The sequence below is a fragment of the Homarus americanus genome, unplaced genomic scaffold (genome assembly GCF_018991925.1).
Source record: "Homarus americanus isolate GMGI-L3 unplaced genomic scaffold, GMGI_Hamer_2.0 scaffold56333, whole genome shotgun sequence".
NCBI classification, from domain to species: Eukaryota; Metazoa; Arthropoda; class Malacostraca; order Decapoda; family Nephropidae; genus Homarus; species Homarus americanus.
The window spans coordinates 11315783-11343776 of NW_024734940.1; the positions used below are offsets into that span (position 1 = coordinate 11315783).

At 45.9% G+C, this 27994-nt stretch overlaps 1 protein-coding gene and 1 long non-coding RNA gene across 7 annotated transcripts in view; one reads left to right on the plus strand and one right to left on the minus strand.

Moving 5' to 3' along the window:
- Nucleotides 1-27994, plus strand: part of LOC121870650 — a 59964-nt gene that overhangs the window by 23568 nt on the left and 8402 nt on the right. For 3 of the 5 annotated variants that reach the window (XR_006089739.1, XR_006089742.1, XR_006089743.1), the window contains exon 2: nt 7053-7191. This is a non-coding gene — a long non-coding RNA (uncharacterized LOC121870650). Of the gene's footprint in view, nt 1-7052; nt 7307-24560; nt 24647-27994 lie in introns of all 5 variants that reach the window. The other 2 variants (XR_006089740.1, XR_006089741.1) reach the window with 2 other exon arrangements.
- The window catches only part of LOC121870649, a 49911-nt gene continuing 23736 nt past the window's right edge, over nt 1820-27994 (minus strand). The window contains exons 1-7 of one of the 2 annotated variants that reach the window (XM_042372523.1): nt 15701-16137; nt 14109-14438; nt 9133-9585; nt 7491-8813; nt 7095-7286; nt 6751-6940; nt 1820-6499 (exon numbers count right to left, since the gene is read on the minus strand). In XM_042372523.1, coding sequence (XP_042228457.1) covers nt 2748-6499; nt 6751-6940; nt 7095-7286; nt 7491-8813; nt 9133-9585; nt 14109-14291 — 6093 coding nt within the window. In that variant the 5' untranslated portion in view covers nt 14292-14438; nt 15701-16137 and the 3' untranslated portion in view covers nt 1820-2747. Of the gene's footprint in view, nt 6500-6750; nt 6941-7094; nt 7287-7490; nt 8814-9132; nt 9586-14108; nt 14439-15700; nt 16138-27994 lie in introns of those variants that run through there. The other variant, XM_042372525.1, reaches the window with a different exon arrangement.

Sequence of the window (27994 nt, forward strand, 5' to 3'; positions counted from 1 at the left end):
GTGTGGCGTCTTGCAGGCATATACTGTATCCTGATGCGTGAAATCTCAGGAACTCTCTATGTTTAATTTTAATTATCTTATAAACTATAAATTATAATACTTTTTATTCAGTAAGCTTTTTTAAATATGTAGCGAGTTCTTCTCTAATTTAGTATTCATACAAAGTGTAGTTTAGAAGATGAAAATTTCCACTTCCCACCAGTTTTATACTAGGTTCGTAATATTATATACTGTATTACTTAATATTTTAATACTTAGCATAGAGAATTACTGTATTTACATACATTCATGACAAAGACAGATGGTCAATTGTAGGAATCCGACTCCTCATAACACAATACTCTCTGGAGCCAAGCCTTGCAGTGTTTGGTGGCCTTTCTCATGTCATTTCATATATCTACATTTACAGTTGTGCTCGTTGGTACTGTACGTTATCATTACTGAGTTCGTCCTGGGCTTCATCATTTCTTTCCATGGATTCTTCGAGTGGACGAAATGCTTAATTGAACAAATTATGTTCCTCATTCTAGGTTTGAATTTTACAACCCTAACTTGGCCACTTTCATCAGGGTAAGTCTCTAAGATTCTTCCCCGTGGTCATTGATCCCTACTACTGGTATCATGAACTTAGCACACATCACCTAATCTAATGTTCTGCTTGAAGGTCTTAATTTTATCTCCTCGTTTTAGATACCTTTCCCTTAAAGAAGTTAAATACTCAGAATGCTATATATTTTGCCAAAAAACTAGTATTTTATCTAAGAACAGTTGACATTCATTTAGTTGTTGATGAACCTGGGGTTCTGGTAGGTATTCGTCATAGTGAGGATTTGTTGGATAGGTATTCAGTTCAGTATCTTACCGTGGAGCAACTGTGAAGGAGTAAGGGTTCTGGATGGTTTATTCTGCCAGCATGCTAAGTTAAAAGCCTATGATTGACATTGCTTTCAATTTCAGCGAGTAAGGTTAGTAATTCTGGGATAGATACTTGTTTTCTAAACAATGATTTTTTTTTAAGGCAACCTTTGATAATTCCTACCATTCTCTCAAAAAATCCACCATGCCATGGTGCCCTTGCTGGGATGAACTTCCAAGTGATTTTGAAATTTTCGAGTTTTCTTCTTACTTCTGTGGCTTGAGCTAAATTAATTAGGATTTCGGCAACTGCTTTAAAGTTAGTGGCGTTGTCGGAAATAATTACTCTACGGTAGGAATGTCTAGCAATAAATTTGTCTATGATTTGTATGTTGTTGATAGCACTAATGATATGCTTAATGAATACTTTTCTTCAGCCATTTATTTATTAATTAATTTGTAATTCTAAGGGAAGAAAAAAAAAGAAAGAAAGAGCACTATCCCAGTTTAAATAATCTAGTACCATTTTCTGTGACCAGTGGAATACTTTATTCTACCCAAAATGATTTCTGTAATTAGCTACTCACCCTATAGGTGGCACTTGAAGAAACTTTTGACCAGAGCCATGGATAGAGAGAGAGAGAGAGCACTCAACTTGGTGACATGCAGGTGCCATGTTGTTACTCAGCTGAGTAACATGTTTACTCAGTAAAATTGTCATACATGTTTTCATTTGCCTTAACGTGTTTATAAACAGCCCGAGAGAACTTACCACCCACTCACTGAGTAACAACATGGCGGCCGGTTGGCCAAACTCATTCTATCTACGGCTCTGCTTTTGACAACTCGAAAATAGAGGGATCATATGCGAGTGCTACTTCCTTAATAGATATTCCTAGACATGGGTTAAAAAAGCAAATGTTTGGCACAACTGTAGTCACAAGAAGGGGAAGTAAACAAGGAGTAGCGTCATAGAGCTCCGTTTGATACAAAACATACAAAAGCTGCCGATATGTACAGTACATTGTATAGAGTAATAATTTCTTTATACAAGATATTTACACAGTTTGGCACATAACATGGTCAGATTCACAATCGCACGAACAAGTGTGCAGAAAAAAAGCTTTTGACTGTACAATAAATACAAATATAATATAATAACAGCAATAAAGCTTAAAAACAAGCCAATATTGAGATCCATAACATATTATCACAATGAAAGAAGATTCTTAACTTCACGAAAGTGGAGCACCCATCTTGAGAACACAGGCAGTGCTCCATCAAAAAGTGGAGGACTAACCAACTCAGGAGGCCTGGTGCTACACCATATAGTGGAGCACCAGTCAACACAGGAAGCCTTGTGCTACACCATATAGTAGAACACTAGTCAACACAGGAAGCTTGGTGCTACTCCATATAGTGGAGCACTAGTCAACACAGGAAGCCTGGTGCTGCACAATAATGTAACACTAGTACAGAGAATCGAATCGTGACAGTACAGGTACTTGTAGTACATCACGTAGTCAGCATGTGGGAGTGGTACCAATGTCTCTAATCATGTCTAGCAGGTACAGTTCGATATTTCATTAGAATATTAAACATTTAATATAAATTAATGGTAAGAATCACAACACTGGTACCACACGGGTGAGGGGGTGGTGGCGAGTCACTTGATCATCACAGGTCCTTATCCATGACCAGGTGACTCGCTCCTACACCACGTCCCTCTAATGCCGGTCATCACTGATACGCGATGCTCATTAGCCTTTACAACTATTGTCATGTCTTTTGCTTTTGAGAATAATAGGAGTAAATGAGATTTATGACGTATTTGAGAATTATTACATGTGGGATTGTTACGACATACGTGTTTACGACGAAATGATTGAGTATTATACTTTAGGCTTGAACCTGGACATGTAGAAGTCACAGTCATTACAGTAAGTGGAGGACGGGTTAACACACTTTTTTCTGCACAAATTACAGGGCTGTAGAGCCGAGCCTGTGCTGGGTGGTGCTGCAGTTGGCTTCTTGGAAGATTTGTTCACTGTGGAGTAAATAGCAGAAGGGTCCAGGGGGCCACAGAAGTGATTTGGTCCTCCCTTAACACCTCCCCTGCCGACACTTCCATACCCAGACCCATGCTGTTGTGGCTGCGACTGTTGTGAGTGGCTGAGTGTGGTCTGTTGCTGCTGCTGTGCCGGATGGTTGGACTGTTGTTGACGACTAAAGGCCCCAGCAGACGTGTAAGCAGAGTAGCTGTTTGGTTGACCAGTAGTTCCTGGGTGGCTGTGAGGTGGGTGGCCAGAGCGACCTGAGGGGTGCATAGCTTGATGTATTTGAGGGTGCATCTTCTGGTGGTGAGTCTGAGTCTGTGGGTGTGACTGTGAGTGTGTTTGTGGATGAGTCTGTGAGTGGTTTTGTGGATGAGACTGTGTGTGTGCCTGGGATTGTCCTTGTACAGGGCTAGGGTGAGGTACACGCTGATATGGAGGATATGTTCTTTCTGTCTCTGTGTGATGCTGCAACCCTAGACTACTATTCTGGCGGGTCATCATCCCTGGGTAAGGCCCGACTGTTTGTCTTTGCTGGGACTGCTGCTGCTGTTGAGGCTGATAATGTGTAGTCTGCTGCTGTTGTGCTGGTATATGTCTGATATGCTGTGGCTGTTGCTGTCCTGGTCTGGTTGTATGTTGACCAGGGAGAAGATGGGGCATCTGAGAAGGATGCAAACCATTAGTGAGGGTCCAGCTCTGACTCTGTCCATGTGATGCTTGAGGGTGCGACACCTGACTGGATTGTGGGTGAGTCTGGGGGCCGTGAGTACCTACTGTCTTGGCGGTACCCTGGTGATGAGACACACTGGGAGGAGGTTGGTAAGGGGGTGGTAATCTCACCTGAGCACTGTTGTTCTGTGAGGACTGCTGATACTGCTGCCCATGGGTGTGTGTTGGGTGAGTGTGGCCATGATGGGCTTGTGAAGGAGCCGTTACAGGGTGATGCTGTGTAGGCAGGGGCTGGCTAGGATAGCCTTGGGATGGATGAGGCTGTTGGCTAGTGGACTGGGTTGAATAAGACTGTGGTGGATGGGGATGAGATTGGGGATGGTGTGGTGGGTTGTGAGGTGGTTGGGTATGGTAGCCTTGGCCACTGTGAGTTTGGGTTGAAGGGTGTGACTGAATGTAAGAGTGTTGTTGAGGCTGAGCCTGTGAGTTTCCTACAGATGGGTAATGTGGGCTTACCTGTGGTGTGGGCACATTTGCTTTTGTTTGTGATGGCGCACAGTTCGTCCTGGGACTGACAGGTTCCCCACAAGATGAGGTGTCTGTGTCCGACATGGATGATGAAGAAGTCAAGGCTGATTTTAGTACTCTTTCTAAAATTGGATTAGGGATGTATGCATCCTCCTCCTCATCTTCTGCTGTTGCTACTAGAACCACTTGATCACAGAACGTGACACTTTTCTTAGACTTTTTCTTTTTTGCACCATCACTGGAGTTTGTATCTGTACTAGTGTTCAATTCAGAATCTTCTTTGGCACCGTCACTTACACTATCCTTACAACTACCATTAGCACTTTCACTATGTTCATTTCGTGTCCGGTATGAGCAGCTAAGTCTACTCTCGTGTCCACTGTGGGAGGGGAGTTGGAGGGAGTTACACTGAGTATATTCCCTTGTGAACAACTCCTTACTCACTGTTCGTTGTCTCTCGCTGATCTCCTCGCGGGCTGGTTGCTGAGTTACAGCTGGAGGTGGAGCAGTGCTGCTGTCTACCTCATCAGTTCCCACCTCAGTTTTACTTGAGATCATGCTCACATTTTCAAACTTTGAGGCCAAATTTCGCACAGAAGTTGTGCCACTCTCTCGGTTAACACTACAGTCATTATCCTTCACATCATTTTTAGCCCCTGAACCGGGTCCATTCTGGTCCTGCATCTTCTTCCGCATAGCTGCTTGCTTAGCCTGCAGTTCTTGTAGCCAATCACTGCTGCTCTTTGACGTCTTAACCCGATCATCATTGGTTGCGCCCACAGTTTCTTTATTCTCAATTATCTGCTGTCGCTTTTGTTGCAACTGCGCCAGTAGACTTGAGGGTTCTGGGGCATTAAGGGCCTCGGGGTTAGCCCTGGACACCGGTGGGGGTGGGGGCAGAAGTCCCCTGATCTTAAGATCCTCCACGGCCTCCTCCAGTGGAGGAGGGGGAGGAGGAAAGTCCTCACTACTCTGTCGTGAGTGAGCAATACTGGGCCAGGAAGGAGTAGTATTAATTTGAGCCTTAGACTGGTGATTAGTCATCTGGTGATTTTGTTGTTCATATAGTTGTTGATGGTTTAGCTGTGGCTGTTGGTGCATCTGGTGATCTTGATGTACATGGTGAGCCTGTTCTTGTTGGTGACGCAGATGCTCCTCTTGTTCATGAGGCTGTTGTTGTTGCTGATGCATCTGATATGACTGTTGTTGAGGCTCCCTTGGGGTAGCTTCCTGATGGACATCAGCACAGATGGTGATCTGTGTGGGTGTGCCAGGTGGCTGTTGCGGCACCTGCTGTTGTTGATCTGTATACAGAGGTCCACTGTAGGGAAGGGAATTAGTCTGGTACATGTCATACTGCGGCATCTGAGTGTGAAGGTACGACAAGGATTGTGGTTCACTTTTAAGCATGTTGTTATTGTTGTTGACGATCTCTGGTGTATAGCAACGAGGAGGGAGTGCTGGAGGATCTTCAACCTGACGATCACTCGGTGGTAGAGGGTAAGGTGGTCGTTTTTCACGCTTCTTGTCCTCCTTTCTGCTGTTCTTTTCATTCTTGTGAGAAAGTTGGGAAGTGATGCGTTGAGGGATGGGTGGAGGCACTTTAGTAGCAGCTGTGTTCTTGGCAGGTGACAAACCCTTACCAACACTCCCATGGAAACTCTTTCTCATGAGTTTACTACGCTCAAGGTTTGGGTTACTGTACTCCAGATGGCCTTCACTCAGGTACCCAGCCATGGTCTTCTCACCAGAAGGTGTGGTTGGCCGTGAGAAACTACGAACTTCCAGGTCATCTGTAGCAGATTTGGGGTTTTCCCCATCCTGGCCCTCTCGAAGGTCTGGCATGCTGCGGTTCTTACGCCGAATGAGGCCGCCCATGAGCAGCTTCCGGCGAATCTTATGCTGCTTCTTACCAATAGACTTTTCTTCTTTTACTTCAACAATTGCATTAACATCATCTTTGTCAAGGCTTTTCTTAGAGCTCTTTGAACTATGGTCACTGCCATAGTCACTGTCAACTGCGCGGTTCTTACCACTCTTCTTCTCCTTGTGTGACTTGTCCTTCGTTTTGTCGGTATTCTTCTTGTCCTTTGACTTCTCCAGCTGTATCTCAACATCATCTTTCCTGGAGATCTTCTCGGATGATAACTTTTTCCCTTTTTTCTTGGGCAGTGTGGCATAAATTTCTATGTTAGTGTTCTGAAGTTTCTCAGCTGTCTGTGCAAGGGTAACGGCTGTGTCCAGTTGGTCTTGTGACCTGGCCTGTGACCCACTGGAAGCATCACGTGATCCCTGTCTACTGTGGTGGACTGACCCTTCTCTTGATCCTTGGCGGCTGGTCCGTGACCTCTGGGAGTCTCGTGAGCCTTGTCGACTGTGGTGGGGACCATCTGCGGGACATAGCACCAGTTAACTCATTGTTACCGCAGAATTAATTACAGTACAGGTATTCTACCTTTTTTTTACAACAAACTAAATGTGATTTTGTATAAAATATCAAGCTCTTAAAAAGACGATGTTAATCTTTAATGATAAAAAGTTAAGTTAAAATTCTAGGTGCAATCACTACTTAACCATAAGATATCAGCTGTTTCTTGGAAAAACAGCAGCCGAGCTAAGCAAGATTTATGAAACAACTTACCAAGTTTATACTGGCCCTCCCAGGCAGCAGTCTCCTCCTGGATGAGGATGCGGCGGTGAAGGGAGCGGGCACGCATGACGCATGTATTATGTTTCATGCGGGCGAAGGTGAGGGAGTGTGCATTGTTGTAGGGTGCGTCCATAGCTGCTCGGGTCTTGGCTGCTGCTGCATTGCACAGATCCAGGGCACCCTGTGTTTACAATAGAACAAAGTTATTAAACTATTGCTACTAGTACAGTATATGCTTTACTTTCTCTGCTAGATGTCATGTCACAATGTTTGACAACATTTCACAATTACAGAGTGGAATGGACACAAGGGAGTCTCAGTGAGGTGATACTAACCGAAAGATCTCCAGATTCCTCACGGGCGCGGGCCTCTTCAAGCAGGGAATCTGCTGCCAGGCAGAGGGTCTCACAGTTACCGCCAGTCTCACTCTCCGTAAGTGTGCTGACACTGCTACTATCCTGCTGACTCCCTCCAGTGTAGGTGCCAGGGCTGTCACTCGCCTGCACACACTCAGGGATCTGCTGAAGCTGATTTTGAGAAAAACAAAGTTAGACATGCATTGTTTTATTTTTAATAAATTTCCAGTTGTTCTTTCTATTTCCAGTTGTTCTTTCTTTATCCATTCAAGTACAGTATTATTATTATTATTATCATCATTATCATCATTTCCATGTTTAATTATTAATGAATCAACATTACATGTTTATGGTTACAAACAGATAAATGCTCACCTGTAAGTTATGCTTCAGGTTCTGTTGGATAGGATAGGAGTCATTCGAGGAGAGTGAGTAGGAGTCATAGCCAGGGTCATATTGTCCATTGGGGGCCGTGTTAGGAGGTTGTCCCGTGGAGTTAAGGGCGTGGGCATGTTGTGGTGGAACGCCCACGCCAAGGTTTGCATACTCTGGGTGGTCGGTGCGGGAGGGGCTAGGTGGAGCCTTCGTGGTGGGTGAAGGTGGCTGTCGACCTGCCTTCCCCACTATAAACAAGTAAGGATGTTCTAATGATGTGGATGAGGAGGAGGATGCGCTGTTACGGTCACCACTCCAGTTACCAGAGTCTCGACGCCTTGGCACATTACTACCCTCAGGCATTTTTAAGCCATCTTTCTCGAATTGTTCCAGTGAGGAGTTACTGTTACGGTTACCATGCTGGTTGTAGCCATTACAGCTGACTGAGCGCTGTCGTTCCTGTCGCTGTGGATCATTCCGTCTACCAGCGTAGACCGAGTCGTCTGAATCGAGTCGTCCCCGGCCAGGGATGGTCGGCTTGTTGGGGAGGACAGTGCCGCTCTGTTTGATGCTCTCCAGCTGTCGCCGATAGTTGGAAGTGCCAGCCTCAAACACGTCATCATTGTGAGCCTCACTGTTACCATCTTGGTATATGTGGGCAGCAAGGGCATGGATATTTTGATAGTCCCTGTGGGTGTCACGCTGGGCAGCCACCTCTGGGCTGGGCGTGATGGCTCGGCGGGGAGTTGGTCCTGATCCATCCCCACACTTCTCTGGGTTGGGCGTGACTGCACGGCGCGTGGAGGTCTGGGAGTACGGCTCCCCAGTACCATTGGTGGGTTTGAGGGAAGGCTGTGAAGTGCGGGTGTGTGGGCGGTGTCCTGGCACCAGCGTCACTGTCCGTGGGGCACTGTCCACAGGTACAGGTGTCCCGCTAGGGTTGGCATACAACAACAAGAGTGGCTGGAAGTGACCACGTCTGCATTTGTCAACAACTTGCTCCCAATGTGGTCCAATTTCACGAACTGTAGCATCGTCAAAGTAGATCCACACACGCAGTTTTGTGTGGTAGAAAAATGTGGAGTAATGTTTGCCGTAGTAAGTGACAACTCCAACAAGCTGGTGGTGGGTATGTTGTGCCCAGCGGTCGTCCACTACACTCTGGAAGACGTCTCTCAGCCTGAGTGTGGTGCCTACCGTGGCAAACACCGCCATGATGTGTTCCAGCGTGGGCCGCTCAGAGTCCCACACCACACCGATGGACACAATCTCTGGTCGGTTCATCAGTGTGCGGCAGATCTGGATCTTGGCCCCACAAGCGCTCTGTACAGGGTCATAACAATTATTAAACTGTCACCCAGAACTGTTCACACATAAAACCATAATACAACTGCTTGATCTAACTAAACCCTAAAAAGTTGTTTAAAACTGTATTTTAAAGATTTTGAAACTACGATTACTGTGGGTTTATAAATATTACTCGGAAATGAATGAACATAAACAGTAGTGTCTGAATATTTTGTTTTTCGTAAACAGGTATCGATATAATTGTCATTTACTGCTATTAGTGTATTATCCTTATTTACTTCATATAATTCAATAGTTTTATAACCAATAAGTACAGTGGTAAAGGAATACTTACAGGACAGTCACGTATGTCACCCATCCCGCCTGCCTTCTTGAGGAGCTGGCCAAACATATCTAGTGGCTGCTGCTGTGTCTGAGGGCCACCACCGGGGTCATTCATCTGCCGGGCCTGGGCAGTGAGGGCAGAGGCCGACACATAGTGTACCATCTGGGTGAAGGGGAGGGGCTCTGAGGTGGCTCCACAGTCCCCACACACACTTTGTTCCACCAGTGTCATGGCGAACCTCTGATGGGGGATACAATGGCGAGCGCTGCACATGTCCTCCGCCTCACCACTCGCCACGTGGAAATGGATTCGTAGTAAGATATTTTCAAAGCATTCAGCGGCATCGTCCATGAAGCCCAGCTGGAACCGTTGTTGGTTGTAGAAGGTCTGGGCGAGTGCGCGGCGCAGCGCGTCTGGCGGCAACGCAGACTCATGGCTGTACTGCAGCTGAGAGAACAGTTCCTGCGGAAGAACAGACTCACTTAGTCCACCTGATACACACCAATAATTAAATAAAAACACAGGGAACTACACTTCTCCTCCACCTGTGTGGCAGCAACTAGTGAAGCTCTCACTTAACACACAATGTTCTTGCAACTGAAAGTACAGTACAAAGAAAATGGAGTGAAAGACAGATTGGCTTAAACCTGGTCAGCACTATATACAGTTCAGGGAGGGAGTGAGAAATAGAGATATACTGGGGCATATTTTCACCAAGGAAAGATAAACATAAGAACAGTCCCCCAACTTCAGTCCACAATAATTCCTGAAGTTTCGGAACGGATCTTTACGTGGGACCAAACGCAATCTTCATAAAGGTAACATTTAATATGGTAATCCAATATAGCTCTATTTTACCCATTTTGCGTGTGTAGCGTCGTGAGGTGTTGAGTGTAGCCCAGTCTAGTGACGCGGTTTATTGTGTTGACGAGGGTTCCTGCGTCTGACCCACCCCCTGCCCTCGCCTCGCCCCTCACCCCCCTCATACATGGCCTTGGTTGTCCAGGGTTTCTCCCTACCGCACACAACCTGACGCTTGAAACATGCAGCAGCAGCAGTACCTCGGTCAGTAGTAATGAATGTACATTTGAAGTAAATATTAATTCAAAATTATGTATTACAGCATGGCTGACAAGCAAGAATTATGTACAATATATCGAAACCCAACACAAGTGATAGGATTACTTTAGTATACCCTAGTAATATGAGTTGTGTTTCCTAATGTAATATATTTTTAAGGAGTATAACCATTGACGTTTTTAAGAACATAAGAATGGAGGAAACTGCAGCGGGCCTATTGGCCCATACTGGGCAGTACTGTTTACACCCAACCCCTATTGCTCATATAAGCATCCAACCTATGTTTGAAGCTATTCAGTGTATTCGAGTTAATGATGATATTTGGTAACTTGTTCCATTCATCCACTACTCTGTTTCCAAACCAGTGTTTACCTATTTCACGCCTATATCTAAATTTGTCTAATTTAAAACCATTGTTACGAGTTCGCTCCTGGTTGGATAGTTTAAGTACCTTTGTAATGTCCCCTTTGTTTAGCCCTGCCTTCCACTTATACACCTCTATCAGGTCGCCCCTTGCTCTACATCTCTCGAGGGAGTGCAAATTAAGATGCTTTAACCTGTCTCTATACACAAGGTTCCTAATGACCGGGATTAGTCTTGTCATTCTCCTTTGAATTCTTTCCAAGGATTCTATATCCATTCTGTAATACGGTGACCAGAACTGAACTGCGTAATCCAGGTGTGGTCTCACAAGAGCAAGATACAGTAGCGGATAAGTTTGGTAAGATTTCACAAGATGGTTTTGAAATAGTGTATTGGAGTTGGCCTCAGCCGAGTTGGTGCCAGCGTGTGATTACAAGAAAATCTTGCACGCACACTCCACCCAAAGTGCTCTCGTATGTACAGTATAGTGTATTATTTGAATGAAGTCTATATGGCTTTAGTAGATACAAAAATAGGGGCTTTTATCCTATTTTTTTTACTCTAAATAGTTCCCCCCCCCCTACTTTGCACTTTACTTGAGGGGGTTTTGTCTGGACCCCGACCAGTATACCTCTAGAGAACTAGAATGTTGGTGGCGGTGACAGCCACGTTACTCCTCTGCCTCACACTTGCACGCGTATTTGTTGTAGCGGACTTTCTCTCATTAAGTTGTGGCTTTGGGTGTACACCAGCTGCTGAGTGACAGGCGACATTGTCTAGTTGTCTTGCACAGTGCACACACGCACATAAACCCACCCACCCACACACCATTAGCCGGGCTGGATGACACACAGGTACCGGGAAATTGGTCATAATAGAGGAAAAGTAACAACGTGCCTTGAGTCACAAGATGGAGATCAAGGTAAATATCGCTGTGTGAATGACGTGTTCGATATGATATTGCCTGTCATAGTGACAGTAAGAGGTGGTGAAGGGTGGCCAGCCTCTACTCTCATTCTAAGACACTCGTGAGGGCTGTGACAGGATTATATGAGGCTGCTTATGTACTGTCCACCAGAAAAGAGCCAGGCTGTATGTGTGAGCCGCTGTGCACATGTGCAACTTTACTAGATATCAGTGTCTACAGTAGTTCAGAGATTTTCACTAGTTATGATCATTTTGTTTTAAGTGCAAAGTAACAACATACTTTTTTTATTACTTGAAGACTCCACCCCAGCTTATTCCACAGTAACTAACCTCAACCTCTCAAATAGTGTTATCTTTTGGTGAAATAAGCTGGGATAGAGATTCTTCAGGTGATTGGGTTATTTGTTATTATTATTATAAACACACTTATGGCTATATAGGTAATGATACAGGGTGGAGACATGGGCTGTATTAAGATACCTAATTATTTTATCTGCTGCAAGTAATCCTCTGGATGGGAGAAATATATGTCTCCAGTTAAAGAACGCGTGGGCATGACACTGTTGTTATGTACGAGAGCATCTGACCTAACACACAACTGAACCTGTTATGTTATGAGTAATCGTCGAGTTATTTAATCTAGTCCATCAACACTTCAAACATGGCCTTTATCAACTGATTTTTTATTTGTTTGTATATAATGAACAGTTTATTTGTACAATAACTAAAATCCTCCTATATGGTCATGGTGTAGAATAAAACGCATCCAGTCAAATAGAATGACCGACCCTCTCCCTCTACCAAACACCAGTAATTTGGAGAGAGAGAGAGAGAGAGAGAGAGAGAGAGAGAGGGGGGGACCTCCGGCTCGGCTGGGCTAGTAGGCCTAGATTAGCCCCAAACATAGGGCGAGACTGGCGGTGTATCGCACATCAATCAGGAAATTAACCGGCACTGCCAGGGAACACAATAGTTTCATCTTGTATTACCTGAGGTTAACGATAACAAGATTAATAGAAAAGGGATGAAATACTCCAGAGGGCAGAGGCGTCCCTCCCAGCCAGCCACGGAGGACCTGCTGGTCAGGGTTGGTAACATGATATAACGTAAAAACAAAAGTGTATCGGGTGTAGTACGTGGGGTTGCAGGTATGAAGTAGGTGGGGGTAGTATGTGGGAGTAGCAGAGGTGTAGTGTGGGGGTACCAAGGGTGTAGTGTGGGGGTACCAAGGGTGTAGTATGTGGTGTATCAGAGCTGTACTATGTGGTGTACTATGTGGTGTATCAGAGGTGTACTATGTGGTGTATCAGAGGTGTACTATGTGGTGTATCAGAGGTGTACTATGTGGTGTATCAGAGGTGTACTATGTGGTGTATCAGAGGTGTACTATGTGGTGTATCAGAGGTGTACTATGTGGTGTATCAGAGGTGTACTATGTGGTGTATCAGAGGTGTACTATGTGGGGTAACAGGAGTGTAGTATGTGGGGTAGCAGGAGTGTAGTATGTAGGGTAGCAGGAGTGTAATATAGGGGCTAGCAGAGGTGTAGTGTGTGGGAATAGCAGGGGTGTAGTATGTCGTGTATCAGAGGTGTACTATGTGGGGTTACAGAGGTGTAGTATATGGGAGTAGGAGGGGTGTATTATGTGGGAACAGAGCTGGGGTGTATTATGTGGGAACAGAGCTGGGGTGTAGTAGGAAAAACCAAAGATGTAGTATGTGGGAGTAGCAGAGGTGTAGTATGTGGGGTTGCAGAGGTGTAGTATGTGGGGGTAGCAGGAGTGTAGTATGTGGTGATAGGAGTGTAGAATGTGGGGGGTAGCAGGGTTGTAGTATGTGGTGGGAGCAGAGGTGTAGTATGTGGGGGTAGCAGGGGTGTACATAAGAACATAAGGAGTCTGCAATAGGCCGGTTGGCCTGTGCATGGCAGCTCCTGTCGAGAGTACTACCACTCTCTATCATTCATGAATCTATCTAGCCTCCTTTTAAAACTTTCCAGCGGTGTTCCAGCACTTACTACAAAGTTGCTAAGCTTGTTCCATTCGTCCACCACTCTATTTGTGAACCAGTTCTTTCCTATCTCCCTCCTAAACCTAAACTTATCCAACTTAAATCCGTTGCTACGAGTCCTATCCTGCTCGGATATGATAAGAACTTTATTTATATCTCCTTTATTGATTCCTTTTACCCACTTAAATACTTCTATCATATATCCCCGCACTCTTCGTCTTTCTAGGGCAGGGGTTCTCAACCAGGGGGGAATTTCCCCCCTCAGGTTTTCAGGGGGGACTGATACTAATATGGAAAAAATAAAGGATTTTCAGTATTATATGGATATTATTTGGAATGCACTTTTTGAGGCAGACAATCTTGGAAAGGAGGAGGGAATGACATTCTGACATATGGTGAAAGGGGTGCATGGGGCAAACAAGGTTGAGAACCACTGTTCTAGGGAATGCAAGTTTAGTTTCTTTTATCTTACTTGATATTGAAGGTGTAGTATGTGGTGGTGGTGGTAGCAGAGGTGCAGTATGTGGTGGTAGCAGAGGTGTAGTATGTGGTGGTAGCAGAGGTGTAGTATGTGGGGGTAGCAGGGGTGGCGGGGTACAGTCTTACCTTCAGCGCTTGTCGTAAGGAAAATGTCTGGATGTTCATATCGGCCGGTCGAGTGTGGTTGGGCTTACATATCCTGAGGTAGTAAGGTGTTGTTGGGAGGAACACCTGGTGGCTGCTGGGGGTGATCGCTGGTACGTACACTTTCATGGTTCCTTGACCGTGGCCATGACCAAACTGTCTCATCACCAAGGATCACTTTACCTCGCCCTCGTTACATTTACCGTTTATGTACACTTGATAGATCATTATGTTTTTGTTTTTTGAGGACTTGTATTTTGTTCAATATTAGCATATATTCATAACAAAGAACTGTGCTTGTATTGATATGTTCTGTAAAAAAAAATTGTTAAAAAATACCGTAGTTAAGCATATCTCAATCACTTAACACTTTTCAATTTGGCGCCCCACAACCCCTTCCCTCCCTCCTGCACATCACTACCACAACGGGGGGCACACGCCGCACGCCTCCCCGCCGCACGCCTCCCCGCCCCACTCCCTCCTGGCTTTGTACCTTTCACTTGCAGTTTTTCTGTATCTTGCAAGATTCTCCCTTTCTCCGCCTGAGATTGTTGCATCAGCAATAATTCCAACACTGTTATCTTAATTATTTTATTGTAAAATGTTGTTTTAAGGTTCGGTGGAGTGGATCACAAGGTGTGAGCGAGACAGGTAAGCAGTAGTGAGACAACAGCAGCGTGGTGGGCGATGAGTGTTACCACCACCACCGCCGCAGCAGCAGCTTTAAAAAAATCAAGGTCTTCAGTTTACATTCACTTGGTAGCTGTAGCAGCACTCGTGATCACAGTATATTTAAGGATGTTGTTGTCGTGCATTTGTTCTCACTAATTACAGAGATGGTCACAGTCCTGGCCTTGCTGTGCTGGGTCAACACAGCCTTACTGATTAACTCCTCGCTGTGTGAGTCACGAGGCGCTGGTACTGGAGGTAGCCCGGAGCTCCTTCAGGTTAACACTCGCCACCATAACCGGCCTCACACCTCTGGCTATCCACCACCATTCACTTTTCACTCTATAATATATAGTTTCATTAGTTTTCACTGTGACTGTATTTTTACTGAATTTATACCGCAATTGATCCAAATCGTTCACCAAATTTCATATAAATGTATCACCTCTAGAGATTGTCACAGGCACGACTTTTGCCACAGAATCCTTCACGTCACGACAACCACACTATTGAAGTTTTTCTATTTTAATGCACAAATAAAGCACTGAGCAGCGACACGACCTGACACATGTGGGTAATGATCCAGGCTGCTGTTCTCCTAGCCGCCGTGACGGGATACACTACACCCCTGTAGGTGCGCGATGCTCAGTAATCGTCAACACTGACCCACGTCCGTACCAACAATAACTGGTGATGTTCTAAATATTACGAAGTATGTTTCCGTTCAGCTCAAACATTATAATAACACACAATGATGTTTGCTGTACAGTTCCCGCAACAGGTCTCTTTGTGAGTACAGCCTGCAAGGTGCACACTATTATGGGTACGAGGGTCTCTGCACTATCACTCAGTAACATTGTGTAAACAACGAGCTAAAACGTAAACGAGCTTGTATGGTCATTTACAAAACAAGTGTAGGGAAGCGAAGAGTCCGCGGAGAAGGAGCACACCTCCACCTGCCAGCACTGAGGGACACGACTAACTGGACAGCCAGAGAGTGTAGGTGAGTGAGTGGGCGAGTGTGTGCATCGGGGCGACCTGGTGATGATGGCTGGACCCACCTGCCCACACCACCCCGCTATTTCCGTTTTCCTGCCCACGCCTAGCAGGTGCTAGTTCAGTAATTGGTCACACAGAGCAACGGCTGGTGTACCATTGTTCCTCCCTGTGAACTAAATCAATGCTGTGTTGTACAAGAGAGTAGAAGTGAAGTGTAGGAGATGAAGAAGTTGGGAGTTGACTGCAACTGGTTGGGCTGGTGTCCCGCAAGGTTCTCCCTACTGACCACAACGCCCGCCCACAACACTACGCGACGCACACTCTTAAACTGTTTGTATTAATACACAACTAGTTTGCTGGACTGATATTTCACCGAGTAAAGTGAAGGCAATAACAACGACGACTCCAGCATTATGGCTTGTCAACCTGCTCCCAACAAAATCGACTTTTATTGTAAGGGAGGTTGGCAGAACCCAAATAAATGCGTTATCCCTGCCTCAAAGGTTTTGTCAGGTCCAACAAGGTGAGGTTAGGTCTAATAAGGTGAGGTAAATTCCAGGTGGGGTAGAGTGATACAACGGGGTAAGGTACTTTTTGTAAGTCGAATCCACATTACAAGGTGGGAAGTTTTTCCAAGTTAATGTCAACTCCTACGTGCATCTTGTGAGTACAACCAAAAATAACGTAAAGTAGACATCTACACTTGTTTTACTACAATACAATATTTGTGTTCACGTTTACATACAGGTGTGACTTACAAATTGGTGGGCTGATATGAGGTGATCCAGCATGGTGGGGTGAACCATTACGATATCCTGGAGATGTAGGAAGGTGTGGTCAGGTCATATGTGGCAACACTGACCTGGGTGTACTTGCCGGGGTTTAGCAGAAGGTGAGAGTCTAGCTTAGCACAATACATTAAGGTTCACGTCTGTACCATACTGGTCCAGAGAGGTGGGATATGGGCCCTCGGGTCCTTACCCCTGAGGGCAGACGACCCAATGAGTGACTTCCCGGAAACCTGCCACGCGTCCTGCCCCCCTCCTCACAGGTGTACCACGCGTCATGCCCCCGACTTACTACTCTTATCACAAACAACAAGACTGGTGCTAGAGACGTTTAGCTATAGGGAATACAAACCAAGCTTGTGTAGATCAACCCTGAAAACGAAGGTGCCGGAAATTTACAGTGATGTGAGCTGTCGAGTGTAATAGTGACGCCCGGGAACTGTGCTCATCTTCACGTACATTGTTTCTGAGCCAGATTTGATAAAATATTCGATTAACACTGGTGGACTGGAAACAGTGAGCCCGATTGATCGTAACTCGCGTATACCAGAGAAATATTGTAGGGTGAAAAAGTACTTCCAGTCACATTGTAACAATGAAGAGTCTGATGCCCGTATTATTAAACAACATCTTCCCTTGAAGAGGGATGTTGTGTTTCAACCCGAGTTTTAAACTAATTGAGTCCTGAGGGACACCGCAGTACAGTACAGTACTTAACGGGGTGGTGTGGCGGTAAAATTAACTAATGCCAATAACATTCCTTTATAATATTGGAATTAGTTAATCTTACCGCCACACCACCCCGTTAAGTACTGTACTGCGGTGTCCCTCAGGACTCATTTAGTTTAAAACTCGGGTTGAAACACGACGACCCTCTTCAAGGGAAGATGTTGTTTAATAATACAAGCGAGTGTGTCACTCCCGAGAGGCTCTAAAGCTAAAGCTCATTCGGATTCACCCACACATTTACCACTCTACTCCCAGGTGGCAGTCGCGACCCGGGGTGGAAATAATTGAGGCAGGAAACGCACTAACGGTGCCGCTGAATGGCAAGTTTTTTTTGTAATGGCCGGGGGTGTGAGGCGTGTGCTTGGTGCCCGAGTACGTCTACCAACTCGTATACTTAATACAGTACTCCGTTATAACAATCATTATCAAATTGTAAGTTGTGGAAATCTGTCGACATTATTATAAGCAAGTTACTGAAGCTGTCACAACGCGTGACGGACTTGAGTACTGAAGTAATGGAGTCACTTATCATGGTACATAACACATCATTGTTATGTGCAATGAAAATGAAATTCAACACCAGCAAGTGCAGCGTACTTAACATTGGAAGAACAAATACTGTCAATGTATACAGCCTTAACAACATCAACCTAGAAAGGTCGACTTGTGAAAGAGACCTAGGGGTACTTGTAAGCCCGGACCTACGGCCTAGAAAACATTGCGTTAATGTTCGAAATAAGGCAAACAGAGTATTGGGTTTTATATCTAGAAGTGTAAGTAATAAGAGTGCAGAGGTCTTATTGCAACTATATCTTGCGCTAGTCAGGCCGCCCCTCGATTATGCGGTTCAGTTCTGGTGCCCTTATTATAGAATGGATATAAATTCACTGGAGTCGGTGCAGCGAAGAATGACGAAAATGATTCCGGGACTTAGAAACCTTCCATACCAAGATAGGTTAAAGAAACTAAACTTGCATTCCCTAGAAAGACGAAGAGTGCGGGGATATATGATAGAAATATTTAAGTGGGTGAAAGGAATCAATAAAGGCGATACAGATAAAGTTCTTATAATATCGGAGCAGGATAGGACTCGTAGCAACGGATTTAAGTTGGATAAGTTTAGGTTTGGGAGGGAGATAGGAAGGAACTGGTTCACAAATAGGGTGGTGGACGAGTGGAACAAGCTTAGTAACTTTGCAGTAAGTGCTGGAACGCTGGAAAGTTTTAAAAGGAGGCTAGATAGATTCATGGATGATAGAGAGTGGTCGTAACTCGACAGGAGCTGCCATGCACAGGCCAACCGGCCTATTGCAGACTCCTTATTTTCTTATGCTCTTATTGTTGAGTTCACAGCCGGTGACGGAGGAGAGCGTCATGTGGGGCGTAGTGTGGAAGAGCTGGAAGAAGGGATCTGGAGCAGCGGCTATACGGCGCCAGGACCCGCACCTCCCCGCCCACACCCAGTTAAACATTAGGGAACACGCCCATGCTTTCTCAAGGCAAGGTAAACGACAGTTAACTTGTGCTGGAGGGAGTAGACTGTTGCAGTGTATGATAAAACAGAGGTGCCACGGGTGAACACTAGGCGGCCGTATAAGGCTTGGGCAGGTAGGGAGGGGGATAAGTAGTGAAGTATGGAGGGGGAGGGGGGGTATCAGCGTGGAGCACCAGTGTCAGATGGGAGCAAGTCACCCACCCTGACTCCTGGGGGGGTTGATATCCATGGTGCAACTCTTCCAGTATTTCCGCCGGTGCCCCCTGACCCGCCGCACCGACCGAGTGGGTGGGTGGCAGTCCCCGGGTGGCCGCCGCCATTCACCTCACCTGGGAAACCTGCCGATATTCCTTGAGCTCTTGGCGTGCCCCTTATGTATATATTTGTATTACTTGAAGATTAACTACAATGTTACGACCTACAAGACTGTAATGATGGCAAAGTTGATGACAGTACCTTTAGGCCCGCACGGTAAAAACAATGTCCGGACAAGCAATTAACAGCGCCTGGCGTTTCCCTCGCCTTTAAGGTAACATAATTATAGAAACTACGTCAGGTGAACGTCCATCTACTTTCTGCCTGTAGCTACACTTATGGCGCGAATATTAGCTGTAGGGTGTTGGGGCATTGAGCGTTCATTTTTGGGGTTAATGAAGTGGTGAGGGAGGTGGTCGCTGGCTGGTCCTTGAAGGTGTGGGTTATACGCAAGATAGAATTTAGTGATTCAGTGAGCCACCTTCCTGGAGCACCACAACAACCAGATAACCCGTGAATGACTCTGCCGGATGTTGAGGCCAGGCGAGGGGGCAGAGGAGGAAAGGGATAGGAAAAAAATATGGAATGAGACGGGAGACACAGGGAAGAAGGATAGTAAACAGATGGTAGGTGAGGATATGGAGGGGGGGAGGAGGGTTGAAACATGAGGTGAGAGTCTTGGTAGTGTGTAGTGAGGGTATGGGACTTAGCAATGATTATATCCCAGTGGTCACTAACATAAAACTGGACTTAATATACCCTGATGATGGAACTGTGTACTGTAGGTGTTTAAGTCTGTAACAAGGTAAACAACCAGACAGACCTTAATTGTTATGTGTTACTCTGCCATTAGTATTGTGTATAACTCTACAAGATAAAACAATTACCCGCAACACTTGGTGACACACACTAGGCGGGCCTAAGCCGATCCCGACATGACTTCCATCTTATCTGATAAAAGGATTTACTGGATATAAAAAAATAACAAAGGATTTCCACTTTCAGGAATTACCTGTTTATGAACCTTACTGTTGGTCAAAGTCGTTAGTTTGTTTTATATAAATTAATAAACTTTAATGGTGAATGGCAACATATTGATACTAAGTTACGTTATTACTACATGACTCGATCACAGATAGTACGAAATCAAAGTGAGGGGTGGGCCGTGGTCGCCAACCCTCTGAACACCCTGAAAGAGTATCCTAAGAGTCACTTGTACTAAATTATCTCGGTGTCCGTCGGCCCTAAGCAGTGTTTGTTGTTGTTTATGACTTTGTAAACAATGATGATTTAGAAACTATTATAAGAATGTTATTTACTTGCTAAAGGTGTATGTAGCTGGAGAAGGCGGAGACCACACCCGAGACGTGAAACTAACTAAAAGGTGCAGTGCATGACGTCACCTAAGGTACCAAGAAACACCTGCACGTCAGCCACCCAATCATAACATAACCGAACACGAAGTACAACATCCGGACTGATAACACTGTTGAAGGAGGCGGTACGTCTCACCTCCATCTGTGATCTTTTAAAATTGAGTGTGTTCAAATGTTACACAATACAAAGGAAAATATCTTGACGAGAACAACAGTTAGAGCCATCGAGTGGATAGTATACGGTGGCAGTGCCGTAATTTACACGTTATGAAAGATTTCCATATGATGACCATGAAAAGATGGTTGCCAGAGCAATAGATATGAGTGAATAAGTACCCCGCCCCCACATAAACAAATAAACTGCCTACTTAACGCCCGGCGTGTGAGTGTGGCCGCTGGATTATTTTTCTACCGAGGTTGGCGATAAGGAGGCGTCTGGGTGCCCCATACTTGGCCCTCTGTTATTACCACTACCTCCTCACGGTGTTCCGACCTTACCTTACCAGACGTGGCAACACTACTGCTGCTTGTGATGCTGTTTATACCTACTGTGGTGGTGGTAGAAGAGGTGGCTGTAGTAGTGGTGGTTGTAGTAGTGGGGGTAGAGGTGGCTGTGGTGATGGAGGTGACTGTGGTGGGGGTAGAGGTGGCTGTGTTGGTGTGGTGGTAGAGGTGGCTGTAGTAGTGGGGGTAGAGGTGGCTGTGGTGATGGAGGTGACTGTGGTGGGGGTAGAGGTGGCTGTGTTGGTGTGGTGGTAGAGGTGGCTGTGGTAGTGGTGGTGGGGGTAGAGGTAGTAGTGGGGGGTAGAGGTGGCTGTGTTGATGTGGTGGTAGAGGTGGCTGTGTTGGTGGCTGTGGTAGTGGTGGTAGATGTGGCTGAGGTAGGATAAGTGTTCTTGTGTTGTTGATTGAAGTAATTGTAATAAGACTTATATATCCCGTATGGCTCTTGATAGACAGACAGTTTTAGCTGTTTACTAAGAGGTGGCCGGGTACAGAACGTGAGCAGCTGCATCTGTGTGTATACTGCTGGGAATAAACAAGATGATTCATAAATAGCAAGTCAATGAAAAAGTGCGAGTCACTTTACTCTAGCAAAAGGAACAAACCAAGTCGGTGTGAAGGTAACCGAACACCACCCATGATGGAGGCCTCTCGAGTGCCCTGGAAAAGTTGAGAGGTGCGTTTCAAACACTAACCAGGACTCGGGCCTCAGCAACAGACATAGGGACGTATCACACACTCCCACTATCACACAATTAAGGCCACAATTTGAACTAGAAGAAGTGACGATAACGCCTCTCTGATGCTTAATGGTGTCTATCATCGTCAGCCATTCACAGGCGACAAAGAAGAATGACCTTTACGAGTTTATAATATAATGGTGAAGGGGGCGAGAGGGTCATGTTGAAGTGTTTACCTTGTGTCTGAGAGTAGTTAAAAGCTGGTGGAGGGGAGAGGACTGAGGACCGAAGTTACCTCTCACACACACACACCTTCAATTTTGGCTACAGTAAATATATTAATAATTACAACTGATAATTTGAATCACAGTAAAAATGTTAAAACGAGTAGGCCTAACAGTTGAGGTCTGACCCAAATGGATGTTCCAGAGATAACTAGCATACTGGAGACTTGGGTGGCGTAGAGTTATGGGATCACCTGAAGAATCTCCATCCCAGCTTATTTCACCTCAAGACTAACCACCCCAACGCTAACCTAACCTAACCTCATCTCTCATATATTGTTCAGGTGATTCGAGTTCTGAATTGGTGGTGTAGGGGGTTATTGAGGGAGGGGGTGTAGGGAGGTTGTTGTTGAGGGAGGGTGTGGGGGGTTGTTACTGAGGAAGGGGTGTAGGGGGTTGTTACTGAGAAGGGGTGTAGAGGAGGTTGTTATTGAGGGAGGGGGTGTAGGGGGTTGTTACTGAGGAAGGGGGTGTAGGGGAGGTTGTTGTGGGGAGGGGGTGTAGGGGTTGTTACTGAGGAAGGGGGTGTAGGGGGGGGGGGTGTAGGGGAGGTTGTTATTGAGGAGGGTGTGGGGGTTGTTACTGAGGAAGGGGTGTAGGGAGGGGGGGTGTGGGGGTTGTTACTGAGGGGGGTGTAGGGTTGTTATTGAGGAGGAAGGTGGTGGTGGTGTGGGGGGGTTGTTGAGGGAGAGGGTGGTGGTGGTGGTGTGGGGGGTTGTTGAGGGAGGGAGGGAGGGAGGGTGGTGGTGGTGCAGGGGAGCTGTTGAGGGAGGGTGGTGTAGGGGGATGCTGTTGAGGGAGGAGGTGGTGGTGTGGGGGGTTATCACGAGGTCCGGGGAGTGATTGACCACAGGACACGAGGATATGATAACCTACTGAAAGACTCATTCATGGTAGGATAGGGGAGAGGGTGGGCGGGATAGGCGGAGTCCAGCAACAGCAGCGAAATTTAGCACTACATCAACCCCCCCCCCACACACAGGTCACTATACAGTATATGGGTCACGTGTTGCAACTTTGATCACACCTTTGTATTTGTTTGATATATCTGAATCGTATTTAATTATTGCATCTTGTTTACATTTTTTAATTTATTTTTATATTATTTGTTTTACTTTTTACATTATGTTTAGTTTCTGTTTAATCTGTGTGTGTGTGTGTGTGTGTGTGTGTGTGAGAGAGTGAGAGGAGGAGGGGCAGAACACTGAAGGGCTCTGTTTGAGTGTGCCGGATCTCGCCCCACCGCCTCCACCTTCCCCCCGCACGTGCCTCTACACACAACACAAGCTGATTAGTTAAGCCTGTGCCACACGTAATCCTCACCATGGTACCTAGCCCCCATGTAGTCCTCCTCACCATGGTACATATCTCTTGCTTGCAGACCTTATCACCAGCAAGCAACAATCCCCCTTTCCTGCTTTACTCCCCTTCTCTCCCTCCCTCCCTTGCCCTGGTCCTCCCTTAACACACACACTTGTAATCAACCAGTGTATTCACTCCCAGTCAATCTTACTCTTTTGCACTGTCACCATGTTGAAATGCCCTGTAGTTTGAGCTTCTCCCCATCTAGTTATTATATATTATATTTGTATCACTTATGTTACTTGTATATTGTTTGTAAACCAAGTGACCCATTCCCCAATTATGTAACTGTGTATTTTCAGCCTTCCGGCTGCATGCTCTTCAATAAACCGTTAATTATTATTTATTATTACACGTTCAGTCACATGTATCCAACACACCTGTCACTAATACTACCAATATTATTAACATCAGCTTCTACTACCATCTCCACAACCAACAACAACAACCAACCACCACGACGACTCTCCACTACAGCAATCACATCTCCAGTCTCCACACACTTGACAGAAAGGAGCCAACCCCCCCCCCCTCCACTTTCCTCTCACCTCCCCTTTACCCTCACTACTGTAGCAAGATCCAAGGAGGAGGAGGAGAGGGGGGGAGGAAGGATAAGTATGACCATTCTTCCTCCTCACAACACAGCTCACAGTAGCTAAGACTGTTAACATACGTGACACATACGAGTACGTGACACCCCCCCTGGACACAGAAAGAGCACTTGTCGGGGTCAGTGGTGGTGCAAGACCCTGTGGTGAGTAAGAACTGGGGCAACACGGATCAGTAGACCCCGTAATTAGTGTGTGTGTGTGTGTGTCAAGGTTGAGACACTGGCACCTAGGATGTGTATCTTGTTATTAAGGTTTATAAAGGCAGAGGTGTTGTGGGTGTAAGTGTAGCTAGTGGTGGAGACAAGGGTCGCTCCCACACATGGCCTGGGATCTACTCCACCCAAAATACTGGTTATACGAGAGAGGTGGTGGAGGAGGTCGAGACGGTGGTGGAGGATGTTTAAGGTGGAAGGGGGGGGGGGAGGGACCAACACAAGTAACGGGTGGTAACTGGACCTCGTTAACGCACTTTTCGTTTCCTCTTTTCTACTTCCCTTCACCACAACACTTGTCTGCCCCCAACACACACCTTAACAGGTTATTTAATACATTAATATGTACTGATATTTGTAGGGTAGTTTGGTTGTTAATTTGATTTTTTCAAGATTAACTTATGTACGGAGAAATTTTTTCCTGACTCATCACCTGTTTGTTCTTCTATACCTGATTGTATACCCTCCAGGTGTGTGTGTGTGTGTCTCGCCATAAGAGGGGGGCAGGCTATCCTATACAGTAGTTGACTTCACTGAGCCACAGGATCCACCACAGGTATAACGTCAACTGTATTACCTTACATTAAGTAGGCACTGACTGCAGGCCTCGTGTGTTATGTCCGTCTTATTATGAGTCCTGGTGTTGTGTTATTAAGCCATACAGCGTCTGCACTCCGCTCCCATGTGTTTCAGTAAGGCCCTGGGGAGGGTGCAGTAATACATGAGAGGTTTGTTGCGGGTGAAGCCAAACCTGATATTTGTGAGGCATTGTGGAGGCGAGGTGGGTGAGGAGGTGGGCGGGGAGCTTCACGATCCACCTGGCACATGTGTAGCATGACTCACTCCTCAGGTGAACGACCACTGTAATTACCGTCTCTGTTGAGAGTGAAGTTGAATTCAAGTCTTAATTATAATCAAAACACGTAACTTACAAGGCGATACCTGCTGAGAGGCGTAACCTGTAGTATTCTGCTGTAAACTCAACATAAAGTATTGTTAGTTAGGTAAACACGGCGGCTAGCACAAAATTCTCAAGGTGTGCTCCTTCCCACCTGTCTCCTTAGTTCCCACGTTTACCGTCTTTTTCCCGCACACCTCCTGCAGTTTCCCACACCGTCACGAGTCTGGCTGGGAACCACCACCTCCCCTCCCTCCATCTTACCAACAGATGGAGAAAGTGAGAGGTAACCCATCTTATTATCTACACACCAATGCGTCTATCGAGGCGTACTAAAGCATCTAACGCATCTAAAAACTAACAAGTAAACAAAGATGAACATATAAGGAACATGTTTAGGTGTTGAAAAAGATCCCGGTAATGGGTTAGTGTCTGGGAGTAAAATGGTAATTACGTGTTTAATATTCACGATGAGGTAATGAATGGTATGGTTGGGCGTGATCTGTGTCCGGGTGCCGCAGCCGCACACCACACCAGGCCTCTCACTGAAGAAGAACCTGGGCCTCTGGGTCTTCCTTCTACAGGTCAGAGGTTAAATGGTGTGTGGCATGCCATGGGCGTACCGTATTAAAAAGTCGTGACCTGGCGGCGCATCTCCAGGCCCCCGAACTACTTCACGTTGCAACACCCACCTGGTGCTGCCCAACAAAGACAAGTGTAGAGCGGACCGGGTGAGATCTCGGGGCCTCAACAGTGTACATAAGAAAATAAGGAGTCTGCAATAGGCCGGTTGGCCTGCGCATGGCAGCTCCTGTCGAGAGTTACTACCACTCTCTATCATCCATGAATCTATCTAGCCTCCTTTTGAAACTTTCCAGAGTTCCAGCACTTACTACAAAGTTGCTAAGCTTGTTCCACTCGTCCACCACTATTTGTGAACCAGTTTCTTCCTATCTCTCTCCTAAACCTAAACTTATCCAACTTAAATCCGTTGCTCCGAGTCCTATCCTGCTCGGATATTATAAGAACTTTATCTATATCCCCTTTATTGATTCCTTTCACCCACTTAAATACTTCTATCATATCTCCCCGCACTCTTCGTCTTTCTAGGGAATGCAAGATAAGTTTCTTTAACCTATCCTGATATGGAAGGTTTCTAAGTCCCGGAATCATTTTCGTCATTCTTCGCTGCACCGACAGGGGAAGACGACCCCACAACAAACTACGCGCACTTTATCTTTGTAATGAAATAAAGGTTTTGTAGTAGTTAAACATGATAGATAATAAGGCGGTGCCGTGATAATGGGGGACATTAACACTAGGTAGTGATTATGGTGTCGAGGGTGAGGGCAGCAGGTCGTGAGGCAGGGGGGGAATCCATGTACCCGTAGCATCTTGCACTTGTTGCAGGGTCGTGGTCGCCTCACGCTGTGTGCCGTACCGGGCCGGACCGTGGGAACCACTATCTGACCCCAACAACAACCCCCCCCCCCACACACAACTGATTGTTTCGTAGTATATTATAAGACAAAAATAATGTTCGCAAGATAGCACAAGACCATGAGAGGGCGTGTAGTAGTGATGACGTGTGTGAAGGGGTGAGATGTGGAGAGGAGGGCGAGTGTTGGTAAAGAGTATTGAGGGAAAGGTGATGGGGGAGTAACAGAGGTCAACCGGGCGTGCGAAGATGAGCTGACCCGGATGGATGGAGGAAGGATGAAGGAAAGTTGTGGCAATGGCACCCACCGTGTGTGTAAGTGAGCCGTGAAGAACTGTGTACACTCACTTTAGGTACACAGATGTATAATGGAGAGCTATGTGGGTGTACCGTGGAGAACTGGGTGTACAGGGGTGTGTAGCGGACAACTGTGCTGATATACTTGGGTGTGTATGTAAGCCATGGAAATATATAGCTGGCGAGCTTTGTTTGGCAGTTGAGGTTTGGTGTGTAGGTGTAGTGAGAGTGTGTGGTCCCGGGTGCAGCTAGGCTAGGATGTGTAGGTTGATGGGGAGGAGATACCAGGAGGAGGGTGGCGAGATGGCGAGGTGTTAAATCTGAGTGGGGCTGTGTAACCAGTGGGGTTCCCCAGGGGTCAGTACTAGGCCCACTCTTGTTCGTAATCTACATAAACGATCTAGATACTGGGATTAGCAGTGACAAAAGCAAGTTTGCGGATGACACCAAAATAGGGCGGCAGATTAATTCAGGGCAGGATGCAAATGCACTACAGGAGGATTTGAATAAACTGCAGGAGTGGTCAGAAAAGTGGCAAATGAAATTCAACACTAGCAAGTGCAGCGTACTTAATATTGGAAGAACAAATACTGTCATGTATACAGCCTTAACAACATCAACCTAGAGAAGTCGACTTGTGAAAGAGACTTAGGGGTACTTGTAAGCCCGGACCTACGGCCTAGAAAACAGTGTGTTAATGTTCGAAATAAGGCAAACAAAGTATTAGGTTTTATATCTAGAAGTGTAAGTAATAAGAGTGCAGAGGTCTTATTGCAACTATATCTTGTGCTAGTCAGGCCGCACCTCGATTATGCGGTTCAGTTCTGGTGCCCTTATTATAGAATGGATATCAATTCACTAGAGTCGGTGCAGCGAAGAATGACGAAAATGATTCCGGGACTTAAAACCCTTCCATATTAAGTAATTAAGTGGGTGAAAGGAATCAATAAAGGAGATATAGATAAAGTTCTCATAATATCCGTGCACGATTGGACTCGTAGCAACGGATTTAAGTTGGATAAGTTTAGGTTTAGGAGGGAGATAGGAAGGAACTGGTTCACAAATAGGGTGGTGGAGTGGAACAAGCTTAGCAACTTTTTAGTAAGTGCTGGAACGCTGGAAAGTTTTAAAAGGAGGTTAGATAGATTCATGAATGATAGAGAGTAACTCTCGATAGAATCTGCCATGCACAGGCCAACCGGCCTATTGCAGAAATGTATCAAACTAAAACACGAGAAAAGATTGGACCAATACGGTCAGATACCGGCGAG